Source organism: Protopterus annectens, chromosome 1.part0, assembly GCF_019279795.1.
Source record: "Protopterus annectens isolate FY-2018-M chromosome 1.part0, PAN1.0, whole genome shotgun sequence".
In the NCBI taxonomy this organism is placed as follows: Eukaryota; Metazoa; Chordata; order Ceratodontiformes; family Protopteridae; genus Protopterus; species Protopterus annectens.
In genome coordinates, this window is record NC_056725.1 from 830,980,562 (window position 1) to 830,995,935 (window position 15,374).

At 40.1% G+C, this 15,374-nt stretch overlaps 1 protein-coding gene across 7 annotated transcripts in view; it reads right to left on the reverse strand.

Moving 5' to 3' along the window:
• Window positions 1-15,374, reverse strand: part of ARID1B (AT-rich interaction domain 1B) — a 1,953,609-nt gene that overhangs the window by 102,880 nt on the left and 1,835,355 nt on the right. For all 7 annotated transcript variants that reach the window (XM_044063533.1, XM_044063501.1, XM_044063506.1 and 4 more), the window contains one exon: window positions 2,940-3,144. In XM_044063533.1, the coding sequence (XP_043919468.1) occupies window positions 2,940-3,144 (205 nt within the window). The remainder of the gene's footprint in view (window positions 1-2,939; window positions 3,145-15,374) is intronic.

The following is a 15,374-nucleotide window of genomic DNA, read 5'->3' on the forward strand; positions in this document are numbered from 1 at the left end:
TGTGGAATGTGCAGGTACGTTTATAAAGAACTGAATATTTACTGCTAATATAAACAAGACATCCCCCCCCCCCCCACACTTTTTTTGCATGTGGATCTGAAAAGAGCAGAATGCAAAACACTAGTCAGAAGCAAGATATATAAACAAGTGTATGCAGTTAAACATATCAAACAAATGTTATCTGTAAACACTGTGTGACTAAATTTTAAGAAATTAAACTTTTGCAATTTTAGATCAGGTCTCTATTAACATTGGGAGGGAGAGACATGATGAACTTTAATGATACTTGCATTCTTGCAAAGGTCAAGTTTTGAATAAGAATGTGAATTTTGTATGTTTTAATGAAGAGTAGAAAGTTTTCACACACTCAAAGCAATATGTTTTTGCTTTAACATGGGATCATATCAGGTAATTCAGTGTGGGACTAATGAGTGTAACCGAGTGTCTGTTAAATCTGATGAAATCTTGTGTTTATATTTGTTAGTCTACAAAATGAAAGTACTTTTCTGTTTGTTTTCAGAAACATTTACTAACTGGGCAGTATTACCAGTTTTCATTCTCCAACAGCAACGATACACTTTGCTGTTGCCTTATTTTTGTACTGTTTATAGGAAACAGGACACTATCCCTTTCGAGTTTCTTGCACCAATGTCACAGAATCATGAATGTTCTTATATTTTAATCATAAGTTCCCCATTGTTTACGCATTTGTCATTCTCCACAACATACTCCCCAAACTCCTCTTGTAATTATTTTTTAAGTTTCAACAAAATGTCAGCGACTCCAAAAATAAAATGTAGGCTCCATAGTTTTTTCACCAAAAACTGCTGTCACTACTTTCCCTGTTACAATATCTTTATCTTCTCTCCACTCTTTTTGCACCTCCCCATCTGTAACTAGGTTCTATCAGTTTGCCCTTGTAGCCAAACTGCAGACTGTCTACTTTTCCACTGACCACTTCCAGCTTATTGCAATTAGAGTGTCCTAGAATAAATCAGTGGAGGATTCCTAGAATAGTCCGTGGAGGATTCAAAATGACGCTGAGCAAACAAGACATCTTGGATGAATTGTTGCTGCTACTACAAAGCATACAGCATTACCTTCCCTTAATGACTTCTGATGTTACTTTACACCAGACTATCAAACAAATGCTTTGAAATCATCTAATCTCCTGGATGAACAGGGTTTTGCACATTATCTATAACCTTCTGGTTTCATCATATTCTGTCGTCTCCAGCTGTACTATGGGAAACAGCTTTTTCTGAACTCATTAAAAACCCCTGGGTTTGCATTTCGTCCCTCTATTTCTCAATGCACACTGGCATTTCAATGTAAGCCAAGAGTTTTCTAGTGTCAAGTTCCAGATCTTGTGTTTTACCTTCCTGAAACCCTGTTTTCCATATTTTCTTCTCTGGTGTTGCTTTTAGCACAAAAAGCTACATGGAAAACTCGCTGCCCATGCCAGCAAAGTTTGGTGGAAACATTTGCCTCTATTATTTTCTTATTTTAATCATTAGTCCTTATCTTTATCTTCATCTTGATAATAAATTGAGAAATTTTGAAATGAGAAAAAAATGTACCTTTAGTACCAATATCTTTAACCCATGGCACTGTTAACAAATACACATTTGCATGAGTACTGTGTGTGCACTGCGACCATCTCTGAATCCATGCTGAGCATGTACTAGCTTTTTGTGACCGTCTAAAAATGTAACTGTTGGTGCACCATTTATCAACACTTAAAAAGAAAAAAAAATACTGAGTCCACTTGCTGACCAACAGTTTTTAATTTTCTGCTACTCACCTCCTTTAAAAAGTGGAATGATCTTGCCATTTCCAAGGTAAAGACACAATGCCATCTCTCTGATTTTTGTTTTACCAACACTATAACAGGAAGACCTACAAAATGAGCACCCTGAGTGGTAATGGCTAGTAGTCAGCTGTCCAGGGACCCTGAGCCAAGGCTTTTTCATTTTAAGCTGCCTTCTTGTCATACTCACTGCTGTTTGTAAAAAATTGAAATGGGCATCAGTTATGATGTTGATGGTTGAGGTTTTGGAGAACAGATCGACTGACAGCTTACTAGACAATAGTGCAAAAAAGTCTCTCTGCTTTCATGATGTGCAGTTGATGGCCAGTGGATAGTCTTTTTGCAGCATTTTTTCACCCAGTAACTCATTTATGCTTTTCCAGAATTAGGATAGGTTCTTTGTATTCCTGTTCTAAATTGCTGTACAACAGTCTTTCTTAACTTCTTTTACTTGGAATTGCTACACAGAGTTTGGTAATTATTTCTGGAATTTATACTATTTACATAGTTTTTGACCAGGTTACTCCCACCAGGCATTGCCTACTTTCAGGGGAGACTGAAGGGTGAAAGTAATATTGATTAACGCCAATTAGACCAGGACACCAAAGAAATTCTCCTACTCTTTTCAATAAATGCCATATTATTTTCTACACCTACTTGAGCTATCATCTTTTTTGGGCACGTGCCCTCAGTTAACTTCTGACTGGAGTCCCATGAATTCTGTTTTTACCTCTCAGCTATGCATTAATGTACAGCTCGTTTAAATGTAGGGTATACTACTTTTCCAGATTCTGTGTTCCGCTTATATGAATTTATTTAGTAAATTATTTAAAACTGTGTTGAAGCACTGCCACTTTGTGCAAACCACAGTGTTTTATGAGTCAAGTTAAAGCATAGCAGTGCTTACTATACCAGCCAGTCTTACAACAGACTCTCACTAGGCTCCACATTTTTTTTATTCTCTGCAGATTATGTGTAACTAGCAGATTTCTGGTTTCTGGACAGCTACTTGTATTTCTGGGAAAACATTATGCAGTCTTATTCAAAGCGTCACACAATTCCAGCTGAAAACTGTGCAGCTCTTTCACAGAGTGTGTCCAGTAATACAGAATGCTAGCCTTGCACTTACCAGGAGATGGTGGTTGTATCTTGTGCTGCTTTTTTGATTCAGCTGCACTGAAGACCTCAGGAGGGGGTTCTTCTCCACGTTCAATCTTGCACTCAAAGGCAAAGAGGTACTGAGTGTACTGTTTCTTCAAGGAACTAGCAGCACTGCTCGATGTGCCAACATTAAGGTTACTTGCCAACTCCCGCCACTTCTTGTTTTTATTAACCTGAGAAAATTCACAGAAGATTTAATTAACTTTCATCAAAGGGCATTACGATCACCTGCAAAATGCTAGATACCTTCTAATTCTTTAGATTTATGTCAACGTCTCTACAACTCCATAAAAAGGATTACTTGTACACAGGTGAAAACCTATTAACTACATCTGTTGCAGTTCTGTGCATCTTCACATAAATTCAAAATACAGCATCTTAATGAAATGTAAGACAGTTAAATCTATGTTACCATAAACTCCTGCCAGATGGGACAAAACAGGTGCAACATGCAAAATACAGCAACTTAAAGGGCGTCTCTGTCCAGCCTACTATCCTTCAAGTACCTGGCAGTTTGCTCTGAAAGCAGTAATTTACACTTGTTTATATCACAGCCCACACTACCTTTATACAAAGATATGTGCTGTAAGTTCAATGTCTAATGCATTTTACTTGCTGTCAATGGAAAGTACAGTTGTGTACACTTACCATAAATGTAGATGTTGAAGTGTATTCACTGTTGCAGTCATTACATTTGGGTAATCTGCTGGCAGGGTGCACTCAATCGGGCTGATAAAGTCTTGGGTCCTGCATCGGTTGCTGTCCCTTCTTCTATGACATCAGGTCATCAGGGGTATAAAACATGCAGCCGACGCCATTACATCAGTTTCTCTTGCCCCAGATGTCAGGTGCCCCCCAAATGGGGAGCAAAATATATATTATATATATAATTAAAAACACAAAAATATACCTCCAAACAAAAGCAAATACACCAAAAGGCTTTTAAGCATAGTAAAAGTAAGTAGAGATATAATAAGAGAAAAACAGGGTCTGGTGGGAGGGTAACCAGGACTGCAGCAGTGAATACACTCGAACATCTACATTTATGGTAAGTGTACTATGTTCTTCGTGTTTCACTGTTGCAGTCATTACATTTGGGTAGATTCCCAAAGCTATGGTTGGGAGGATGGATTTATACAGCATTAGGACCAGCTATAAGACCCTGCAAAACAGCAGTGGCAAAGCTAGCTCTGGATTTAGAGAAAATTGGTAAGTGATGATGCTTGGTGAAAGTATGAACTGAACTCCAGGTAGCAGCTTCTAGAAAATCCCTGGTAGGAACCCCACTGAGAAAGGCTGTTGTAGATGCAGCCCTGGTGGAATGAGATCCGATCCCCTGGGGGATAGGTTTTCCATGGTGCTTATAACTGAAATTAATTCAATGGCTTATCCATTTAGAAATGGTTTGCTTTGAAATAGCCTTCCCCTCTTCCCCTGCAGCAAATGCTAACAGCAGTTCAGATTTTCTTCGAGATTTAGTCTTGTCCAAGTAGAATCTAAGTTGTCTGTGTACATCCAGTGAATGCAGAATCTGCTCCCCCTTGTTCTGTGGACTGGGAAAGAAAGTTGGCAATGAATGGATGGATTAAAAGCCACATTGTATACCACCTTGGGCATGAATGATGGACTGGTCCTGAGTGACACCCTGTCCGCATGAAAGATGATGAAAGGCTCTACTGCCATTAGGGCCTGTAATTCAGACACCAGTCTAGCTGAAGTGATTGCTAAAAGGGAAGCTATTTTCCAGGAAAGAAATTTTAAGTCTGCAGTAGCAGCTGGCTCAAAAGGAGGTAGAGAGAGTTTCTCCAATACAAAGTTAAGGTCCCAAGCAGGGGTCAGAGCTATCCTGGGTGGTCTCAAGTTTTTGGCCTCTCTGAGATACTGCTTTAGAAGAGGATGAGAGAAGAGGGGGAGATTCTCTGTTGTAATGAGCTGAAATGGCTGAGGCATGGATTTTTATGGAAGAAAAAGACAGGCCCTTGTGAAGCATCTCAGTTAGGTATTGCAAAATCTGAGGTAAATTGGGCACTGCTGTGCTCATCCCTTGAGATTGATTCCAGGCACAGAATCTTTTCCATTTGTCAGCATAAGATTTTCTAGTACTAGGTCTTCTCACCTCCAAAATAACACCAATCACAGGTTTGCTAAGGGATGCTAAGGGGGAATTTAAGTGATTAGTCAAGCTGCAAGATTCAATGTTTGGAGCTGAGGGTGCAGAATTTGGTTCTCCTGCCGAGACAGTAAGGAAGCTGTCTGAGGCAGGTGCCAGAGAAATGTGTGACACACTGCACAGGAGTGGGTACCAGTGTTGGCGAGGCCAGTCTGGAGCAATCAAAATCATTTTTGGGCTGTCCTGTTTGACTTTTATTAGAACTTTGGAGAGCAGAGGCAGAGAGGGAAAGGCATAGACTAAAAGGTTTTTCCAGCTGAAGGACAGAGGAGCATTCACTTTCCAGGCTTTTTTGTGATGAGTTCTTGTGCAAAATTTGTCCAACTGGTAGTTCTGGGGTGAGGCAAAAAAAATCTATGTCTGGGCTCCCCCAGTTGGTGTCAACATTTTGAAAATCCATGGTTCCAGTTTCCATTCGTGTGGATCCATGAGATTTTTGCTTAGTTCATCTGCCAGAACATTCAGCTTTCCTGGCAGGAATTGAACTTGTAGTTGTACTTGGCATCCCAAGGCCATGTTACACAATGCCATGGCTAGTCTGCAGAGGGGGTAGCAATGTGTACCCACCTGCTTGTATATGTACCACATAACCGTGGTGTTGTCAGTCTATCAGTAATTGTCCTGGATGAAGGTAGTCATTGAAGGGTGTCAGAGCATTCTGCACAGCTAGCATTTCTTTTTGATTGATATGAAGGTGCATTTGATTTGGGCTCCATTTGCCCTGAATGCACTTCCCTGCCAGATGAGCCCCCCATGCATAGTCTGATGCGTCCGTAGTTAGGGATTTGGCGGCAGGGGATGGAGTGAATGGCAGTCCCTTGTTTTGGTGGCAGGCCTCTGCCTACCATAGGAACTCTAGGCGCAGGCAAGGTATGATAGGAATCATTGTTTCCAGGCTGTGACAACGTTGACTCCATAAACTTTTTAAGTACCACTGAAGTTTCCTCATATGCAGTCTTGCATATGGAATTAGAAGAATGCAGGAGGCCATGAACTCCAAGGCTTGCAGTATTTGCCTTGTAGATAACACGGTTGTTGTGGCCACCTGTGTGAAGTAAGTCACCAAATGAATTTGTTTTTCTGGCGTAAGGAAAGCCATCTTGGCATCTGTATTCAAGCTTGCCCCCAGGAATGTATTTTTTTGAGAGGGTACCAGTTGTGATTTCTTTCCGTTTATGGTGTACCCTAGACAAGTTAGAACTCTCTTTACAAACAGAGGTTTTAGAAGAATGGTCTGGTTTTCTGCCTGAATTAGACAACCATCCAGGTATGGATATATTTGAATATTTCTTTGCCTGCAAAATGCAATTACTGGAGTCAGGCACTTTGTGAATACCCTGAGCGCAGTAGACAAGCCAAAGGGCAGTGCAGAGAACTGATAATGCATGCAGCCTGCTTTGAAGTGTAGGTACCTTCTGCAAGACTCCCTGATTGGGATATGCAGGTAAGCCTCTTTTTAAATCTAGAGTTGCCAACCAGGCATCCTTGCCTAGCATAGGCAGTCACTGGTGTAGAGTCAGCATCTTGAATTTTGGAATGCCCAGAAAGGTGTTTAGAGTAGACAGGTCCAGAACGGGACGCCGTGATTTGTCTTTTCTGGGTACCAGGAAAAGTCTGGAATAGAAACCTGGTCTCTCTTCCTCTTCTGGTACTAGTTGAATAGCCCCCATGTTTAGGGGGGAAAGTACTTGTTTCTGAGCCTCTGCCCACTGACTTGGGGGCAGGTCTGGCCACCCATTTGGAGTTGGCAGTGTGTGGAAATGAAATCTGTATCCCTGGGACACTACATTTAACACCCATTTGTCCTGGGTTATAAGTTTCCAGTTTTCCCCCCAAAGGGGCAGCTAAGATGCAAGTGCTTGGTAATTTCAAAGGGAAGTCATTGAGACTGTTTACCATAGGGTGGTGCCTTGTTGTTTCCAGATTTGGAAGTGGAAACACCCCATTGCTTAGTTCTGAAAGTACCTTGGGACTGAAACCTGGTGGTTTTGGAATGTCTGGGTTTGGCTGGAGTGGCTCTGGAAGGAGCTGGAAAGGACCAGTTCTTAGTAGGCCAGTGCCTACTAAATCTAGGAGGTTGTACTTGTAAGAAATATTTCACAGTTTGCATAGATTTGGTTTGATCTTCCATCTTTTTTAGAACGTCTTCAGCCTTATTGCCAAACAGGCGGTCCTGCTGTAAAGAAGCATCCAAAAGTTTTGCTTTAACATGATCAGGCAGAGATTGCTCCTTAAGCTAAGCATGCCTTCTAAGAACAGACAAAGTAACAGCATTCCTGCAAGAGGCCTCTAAAGAATCAAAACCACATTGCAAAGTACGTTTGCCAACTTGTTCAGCTGAATGCAATAAATCATGTAAATCTTTATTCTTTACACAGTCAGAAATCAACATCATTTTCTGTTTAAGCAGTCCCATGATATGCTGTTGATATTTTAGCATATGGAATTGACAGTTTAAAGCCCTGATTGCTAAAGTTGCAGAAGTATAAACATTTTTACCCCATCTATCCAGTGCCCTGGAGGCTCTATCAGAAGGGGTAGGATTTTTAGAAGTAGAAGCCTTAATGCCCTTGGGGACCTGAGAAATGGTTTCAGGGTCCGCAACAGGATTTTTGAAAAGGAATTTGTGGGACTCGGGAACCCTGTAGTCACTGTCTGGTTAGCTAGGGGCTGGAGGCAAGGAATCAGGGGTCATACTGGATTCCGAAAACACATCAACAATGTCTAGTACAGGAGGTATAGCCAAAGGCCTATGCTGAGGAAGAAGGAAATCCCTAAGCCTTTTTGGATTCAGAGAAATCCTGACTTTCTCAGTGGAAATGCTCCCTCAAGGTATGTAAAGTTTCCCCAAAAGAGAAATCCTCAGGTGGAGAAGCAGAGGGAATGGAATCCTCTGCATCAGAGCCCTCATAAGTAGGTATGGACAAATCCAGATCATTAGAAGAGTCAGAAGAAATAGAGTCCTGTTCAGAAGATTCATAGTCAAGTTCAATCCTAGGCCTCTTGGAGGGGGGGGGGGGTCGACTACTCCTGATAAGCGTAATTAAATCTTCAGCCATTTTGATCATCTGTTTTTTAGGCATAGGGGCCTGAACATGTGGCCTGGGCGTCAGTTTTTTAGACACAGATTGAGATTTAGGCCTTAGTATTGAAGTTGGGAGTCGGTTTAATATGCAAGTCTGTAGGCCTGAATACACCCTCAGAAGCCAGTGCCTGCTCAGCAGCTCCAGACCCATCCAAGGTAGAGACATCCATGAGTTCCATATGTGAAGCATCTCGCGGCATACTGGACTCCGAATGGGTCTCAGTAGAGGCCTGCGAATCAGAAGTAGCTGGTATCAGGGGCTGCGAACGTGCCTCACTGAGTACTGCCGAACTGGCGACTGGCTTAGGAGAAGCGTCGTCGGCAGTTTTGGACCTCAATGGCCTGTGTCTTTTTCTTTGCATTTTTTTGGTATTCTGGTAGTCGGATGGCTAACCGACGTAATTTCTGGATAATTAAACCGAGAACCAAAATATTTAGAAGCAAAAATGTACAGACGACGGATAGTGCGCTGATTAAATAAAGCACAAAACCGACAGCAAGGTGCGTCATGGTCAGGGCCTAGGCAAGGAATACAGTACAAATGAAAATCCTTATGAGGTATTTGCTTCCCACAAGTAATGCAATTATTAACATTTACTGACATCGGTAAGGAGCAAGAAAAAGTTTCCCCAACGGGGTACTTAGCTTTTAGTTGAAGACTTCAGTTCTGAAACTCGAAAATGAAAATTTCAGGAGTCGGCCGACCAGCACTTGCGAACTGCTTCTGCTTTGGGCACCACGTGGCAAGAAAGACTGATGTAATGGCATCAGCTGCATGTGTTATACCCCTGATGACCTGACGTCATGGAAGAAGGGACAGCAACAGACGCAGGACCCAAGACTTTGTTAATCAGGCCGACTGAGGGCAACCTGCCAGCAGATTACTCAAATGTAATGACTGCAACAGTGAAACACGAAGATCATCATCTGCCACAACTACACGTCAGGACGTGAGCTCTGGTGCATAATACAAGACTGCACATCTTCAGCCATTTCAAATTTGATGACATATTCAAGCATTATGCCCCATCCTTAACTTTATACTCACTGTGATATTAAGTTGTTTGAGTGGGTACATAGTGCCCACTATCTATCTCAGGTGGCCGTACATTAGATATCACCTGTATGACTACCAGTCTATAACTGAGGCCATAGTTATTGTTTGTAAAAATAAAAATACCACAAAAAAAAAAAAAGACTGCAACTGACTGTCAGCTTAGAATTCCACCATTAAATGACATCTGTACCCTCCTAAATATTGCATATGCACTGGTAACAATATGAAGAAAAGCCAATTTGGAACTTACTAATCAATGTGCTTCTTAGACATCAGGTTTCCATGCTAGCTTAAAGATAAACATTCCTGATTCAGTACTTGCTGGTTGCTATAGCTTTCTGATAAACATTCGCTGCCTTAACTTAACATTTACAGTGCTGCAGTGAAACAGAAAATGTTGCAGTACTTAGACAATGCCTGTCCTAAAAAAATATCAGGCATAGGAACAAAATTATACACTTTGTTTTAATACACAAAGTGACCAATCAGAAAATAGATGAGCACTTCTGAATCTACTATAGTCCAAGTAATGTAGCAAAAAAGGAAATCAGTTACTCTGAAAACAAAATGCAATCAAACAGAGGTATAATATAGGGAATCATAACAGACAAGTTTTTTTTTTTTTGGGGGGGGGGGTTGTTTAACCCTATAACCAGTGCTGTGCTAGTTACTTATAAAAGTAATGAGTTACTTTTGAGTTACTTTTACAAAAGTATAGTTTATCAATTCTCATATTCAGATTTACTCAAACAGTACTTGTGTGTAAGGAATACATGCTTGCTGCACATGAATACGAGTGTATTAAAGTTGTATACACAGTGCTACAATAATGATGAATAGCATTTTACAGTTTACAAAGTAACAGAGACTAGACTTTATAGTCAGAGTGTCACAATTTAATACTTAAATCAAAGTATGCACAGCCAGCAACACAAGACCCACAAGTTACAACCCATCAAATTTTCAACAATGTACATTAGGCTAATCTACTAAAACTAATACCGAAGAAACAAAAATGCTTATAGAACATGTCATATAGGTCTAACAAGACTGTTAACACAACAAAGTCAACCAAAATATCACTTTATACAACTATTCAAAATGACTACACACTTCTGTTGGCTCGAAGGAGCAACTTTTCAAAGTGTTCGTCTGTGAGCCTATTTTTTCTTGCAGTCAGCACTTGTCCACCAAGACGGAATAGGCATTCAATGGGTGCATTAAATGGTATTAGTGTTAAGAAATATCTTCTTAACTATAGGGTAACTGTTGAGAGAAGATATTTCTCTGGAAGGGTCAGCCAGATACATGTCCATCTGAGAAGATAAACTGACATGGTTCTTTGAAGCTGAAAATGCTGTCTTCAGCAGTTAAGGTAGAAGCTTCAGATGACCTATGTGCAGGTTCATCCAGTTTCTGCATGGCATCAAGGAGCAGAGCCTTGCCTCTGAATTTCTGTTCTTCACTGACCATCCATTGCAAACGGAACTGTAGATGCACTATGCTAGCCACAACGAGCTCTTCACACTCCAGAAGGTGATCAAACCAAACCTCAGTGCCTTTACGAAGAGCATCAACTGGTGGCACAACAAGCTTCACAGACTGCCCGACTTTGGACAACTTGTTTTTCAGGCACACAATGGTGGGAATCAGGATTCCCATGAAGCTTTTCAGCTCTGACTGCAGGATGTCCAGAACCATTGCCAGGGGCTGCATTGCCTGCACAAACTCAGCAACAAAGGTAACTTCTGCAGGCTTGAAGATGACAATTCCAATCCGTTCACATATCTCATTCAGCAAGCCTTCACCCCGAGTTGCAATGAGGTGAATTCTCTCCATCGCGTAGAAAGTGGAATTACATCATGTCGCATTGGGAATAATCAATGCGAAATCACACTTATTTTGAACCACCTCAGCAGCTTGGGTGCTGCGACTAGCCTTGCTCCAAGCAGCATAGCATTTGACCAGGGTGCTTCACATGATCTTTTTATACTGAGCATCGTTACAAGCAGGTTCTGCATCGTGCACGGCAACTAGATTCAGTGTGTGTGCTGCACATCTCAGATGGGGAGGCAGTGAATAGGTGTTCTAGCTTTGCCCTGACTGACTCAGCACAGCTGTCACTCTGTTGTAAATCACTTCACCATCATCATCCTCATCTTGGGACAGAATGCTTGTAATCTCAGATCTCTCACATTCTGAGAAGGCAGTGAAAGCCTTTACAAAACTGCTTGCACACACCTTTTGATCTATCTTCTACTTGATGGGAATGCTGTCAAGAGTTGATGCTATGAGATCATATACATACCTCCCCTGTAAGCATGACAAAGAAGCTGACTTTCTTTGAAGTGCGTCACAGACACCAAAGAAACTGATTCTGATGGGTCCAAATGTCAGCCATAGTGTGCTGCAGACCATCAACATTCACACTGGAAGAAGCTGCAAGCATGTTCTTCTCATTCGTAAGCATATTTGTGCACTTTTCTATAAGATCATATATCTGAGAAATCTCTGCATTTTTTCTTAAAGTTAAATCACTGTCTCAAAGCAAAATCTCTCTCACTGCATCATTATTAGCACCACACACAAGCTTGCCTTTTATCAACTTATCTCTCAGATCACCAAATCTGCATGTTTTTGCCTTGTTTTTCAAGTCAGTTATATATGCGGCAAACGTTTCACCAGGTTTTTAATCTCTTGTGTAAAATAGTGCCTTTCCACTGTAATATTCGTTTGAGGGTTGCACATCTCTAAATTTACGTTTTAAGCATTCAGAGTCTTCCCACATTTCAGCCTGTACCATAATATGTCAGTCTTCCCCCTTCTCTGTATAAACAGCAGGTGCATACACAAATTAATGTTCTTTCTCAATGGCTTCTAGACCAGCTAAACTGACCAGAATAAATGCTTTTGTATGTGCGTCTATCAGAAAAAGCAGCCTGTATGAAAATATCATATTCTTGCTCAAACACACTCCAATTTTCAGCAATATCATCATCAAACACAAACGGATCAGGTCTGTGAAATCCCTCTGCCATGCCAAATACATGTCAAACACACACCAGGTACTTGCAATTATATTCAGCTGCACAACAGACTCTCTGAAATAGTTGCAGTTTTTGAAAAGACTATACTGTGACACTGCCAAACACCTTGCACACTTGATATTTTGAATAGCTTTAGTTAATGTGAAAAAGTAGTATACTTCAAAAAAAGCACAGTAGTTTTCTCTTTTTTGAGCATTTTATATAATTCGGATATTGTTTCAAATGTTTTCGTAATTATTTCAAATACTTTTTTCAATATGTCGCAATTGTGAACATTTTGTTTACTCAGTAATTGGTTTGGAATGCTTCGCTTTATATTAATTGAGGGGAAAATTTATTTAAATGAATTTAAGAACCTGGAAATATTTTCTGCGAGTCATTTGAACCACTGTTGTATGTTCCTCCATTTCTGTGTGTGCACCTCATGGTTTCAAGAAGTTTTGACTTTGGATCCCATTCTAACGTCGTCACTCATCTTGTGTATTCAAACAAGATGATGAGGCCTGGGTGTTCATTTAAGATATTTGTTACACACAAACATCAGGATGGATGACTGGAACATAAAACTTATACCAGCTAACTGACTGACTGCTATGGACATACATGGTTTCACTCCAGATGCTTACACAAAATGGCACTCTGCTTACACATGCTCAGTACTTTTTTTGCATGTGCCCATGAACTACAGAGGCTTTAAAAGTACAGCACACACACACACTATGATCTACACTCCCTGAGTTTAAGTGGGTTTCCTCAGGGTGTTCTGTTTTCCTCCCACATTCCAAAGACATGCTGCAGGTGGATTAAACATTCTAAATTGGCCTAACGTGTGAGTGTGTGCCTTCTGAAGAATGTTGGGCGCTGGGCTGCAAACTCAACAATGTAAAACTCCACTGCCACTTGTTCTGCAGACTGATGATCCACCATGGTTATCCCTAACGGGCACAGCCGAAAGGAGAACTGTCTTTATAGCTAGATAGTCACAGATAATAATTAAACCAAACCAGCCAGCAGCACAAGACCTATAAAAAACATCACATTTTGTCTATTTTCAGCAACTAAAAATTGAAACCCTGAAAAGAATTTTAAATAGAACATGAAAAATTGTCAAGACAAAAGTTGGTTGATCATAGATCCACTTGAAGAGTCCTGCTTGGTGCAGTGGGTTGGGGCATCGGGTGCTCAGCTGATGAGTTTGATTCAGACTTATGGTGATATTAAGAACCAATGCCATTTATTATACTAAAAGGTAAGGATATGACCTCTAGCAGGCTAGAATTGTCCAGTGTTAGGAGATGTTTTAGTGGGTGAGAGTCCCACAGTACCAGGGCAGGGCTGGAGTCTGGTCATCATTAGCTCTCACCTCCTTGCAGTGTTAAAAAAATGAAGTCGCTTCTGCTCCAGACTAATTCTAATGATCTATTATAAATGCTACGTGCTATGAGTTGTGCCAACATTATGTTATAATTTTTTATCCAAATTGCCACTTCAAAGTGCCTATTATTTCCCAACATCTGATTACTATCCATACTATATAGGGACACCCAGAAGTTTTGCATCACTGTTTAGGAGGTTATACCACCCATATTGAGAACCACTTGTTTAAGCAAAGGTAACTCACATTTAAGTTACTAGTTACCAAAAAAACTAGTTACTATTTTGAAAAAGTAACTAGTTATATTACTAGTTACTAGAAATTGTAATATATTACATTAATATATTATCTTTTGTAATATGTTACTCTCCATCACTGCCTATAACAGTCATTAAGCCTACCCTTGAATTTTATTTTACATTTGTTTACCTGGATGGTACACCAATTCCAACTGACTATTATGGGTCTATGGGTATCATCCCATAGAACAATGGCAATTCACAAGGTAAGTGAAAGTGCACGGCAAAAAGTAACCAGCAACAGGAGGGAGAAAAAATAAAACAAAACAAAGGCCAGCACTATCCAAACCCAATCTAAAAATGTAATCTGTATTTAGTCAGTTTAAAAAACACATACCAGTTTCAGCAACAGCCTTCCTCAGTCTCAGTATGGTGGTAAAATTTAAATAGTCAACAGTTACTTATCACTTCACTGAAGATGACACCACAATTCTTTGGACTCGTATTTAAAGACGTCTGATACATAAATACAACACAAACTAATATTTATTCCAACCAGGAGTAAATAAACCTCCTAGTTTCACAATCCAAAAATGTTCCTTTACACTAAACTTTTTTTTTCCATCCTAATTTATTTGCACTAAACATAATCAATACTCAAAACAAAACTAGGCATTACGATGCTTAAGTATATGCTTAAACAAGGCGTCAGATTCACTCTGACATCTAATCTCATTAAGATGTTCAAATATACATGTTTTAAAAAAATCAAGAAAACCAAGAAGTCTTTCCAACATAGGAAGCAGAACAAGAACATCTAACTAAATATATAACCCACTGAGAACTACAAATAATAGCAGTTTTAATTTCAAGCTCTAGGAGGAGTGTTTGCTGATATAAATTCCTTATTTTTGAAAATAACGGCACATGCTGTACATTCACCACAAGGGAAAGACCCCTTTAAAACACTGAGGAGGGCATTACTGATGAGAAGATTATGAAAAGATGGTTCGCAATCATTGGTTTATTTTACAGATGGACAAAGATTTGTTAGAAATTCTCCCTGACAAATGTTTTTTTTCTTACAGACATGGTAGAACTATAGGAAATTATTTTAGTCATTACAAAAGAGGGTTGAATGTAGTACTTGAACTACAAACTACTTTGGATGGCAATATTTTAAAGGGGTCTTTCTCTTGTGGTGCATATACAGCATATTTCCACAACGAGAGCCATCAGGGCTCAACTTCATCGCCATTCGCTGAAACCATGGCTGTTTTGAAAGTTGCTGCACTCTTTGTAATACTTCTCGGAGCCTCAAACTGTCATGTTGCAGGAACTGATACAAAACCTTGTGGACTATAACTGATACAACAAAAATCAAAGGCAATCAAGGTCTCAGAAAATACAACAGGTGGAGCTAGGTGTGT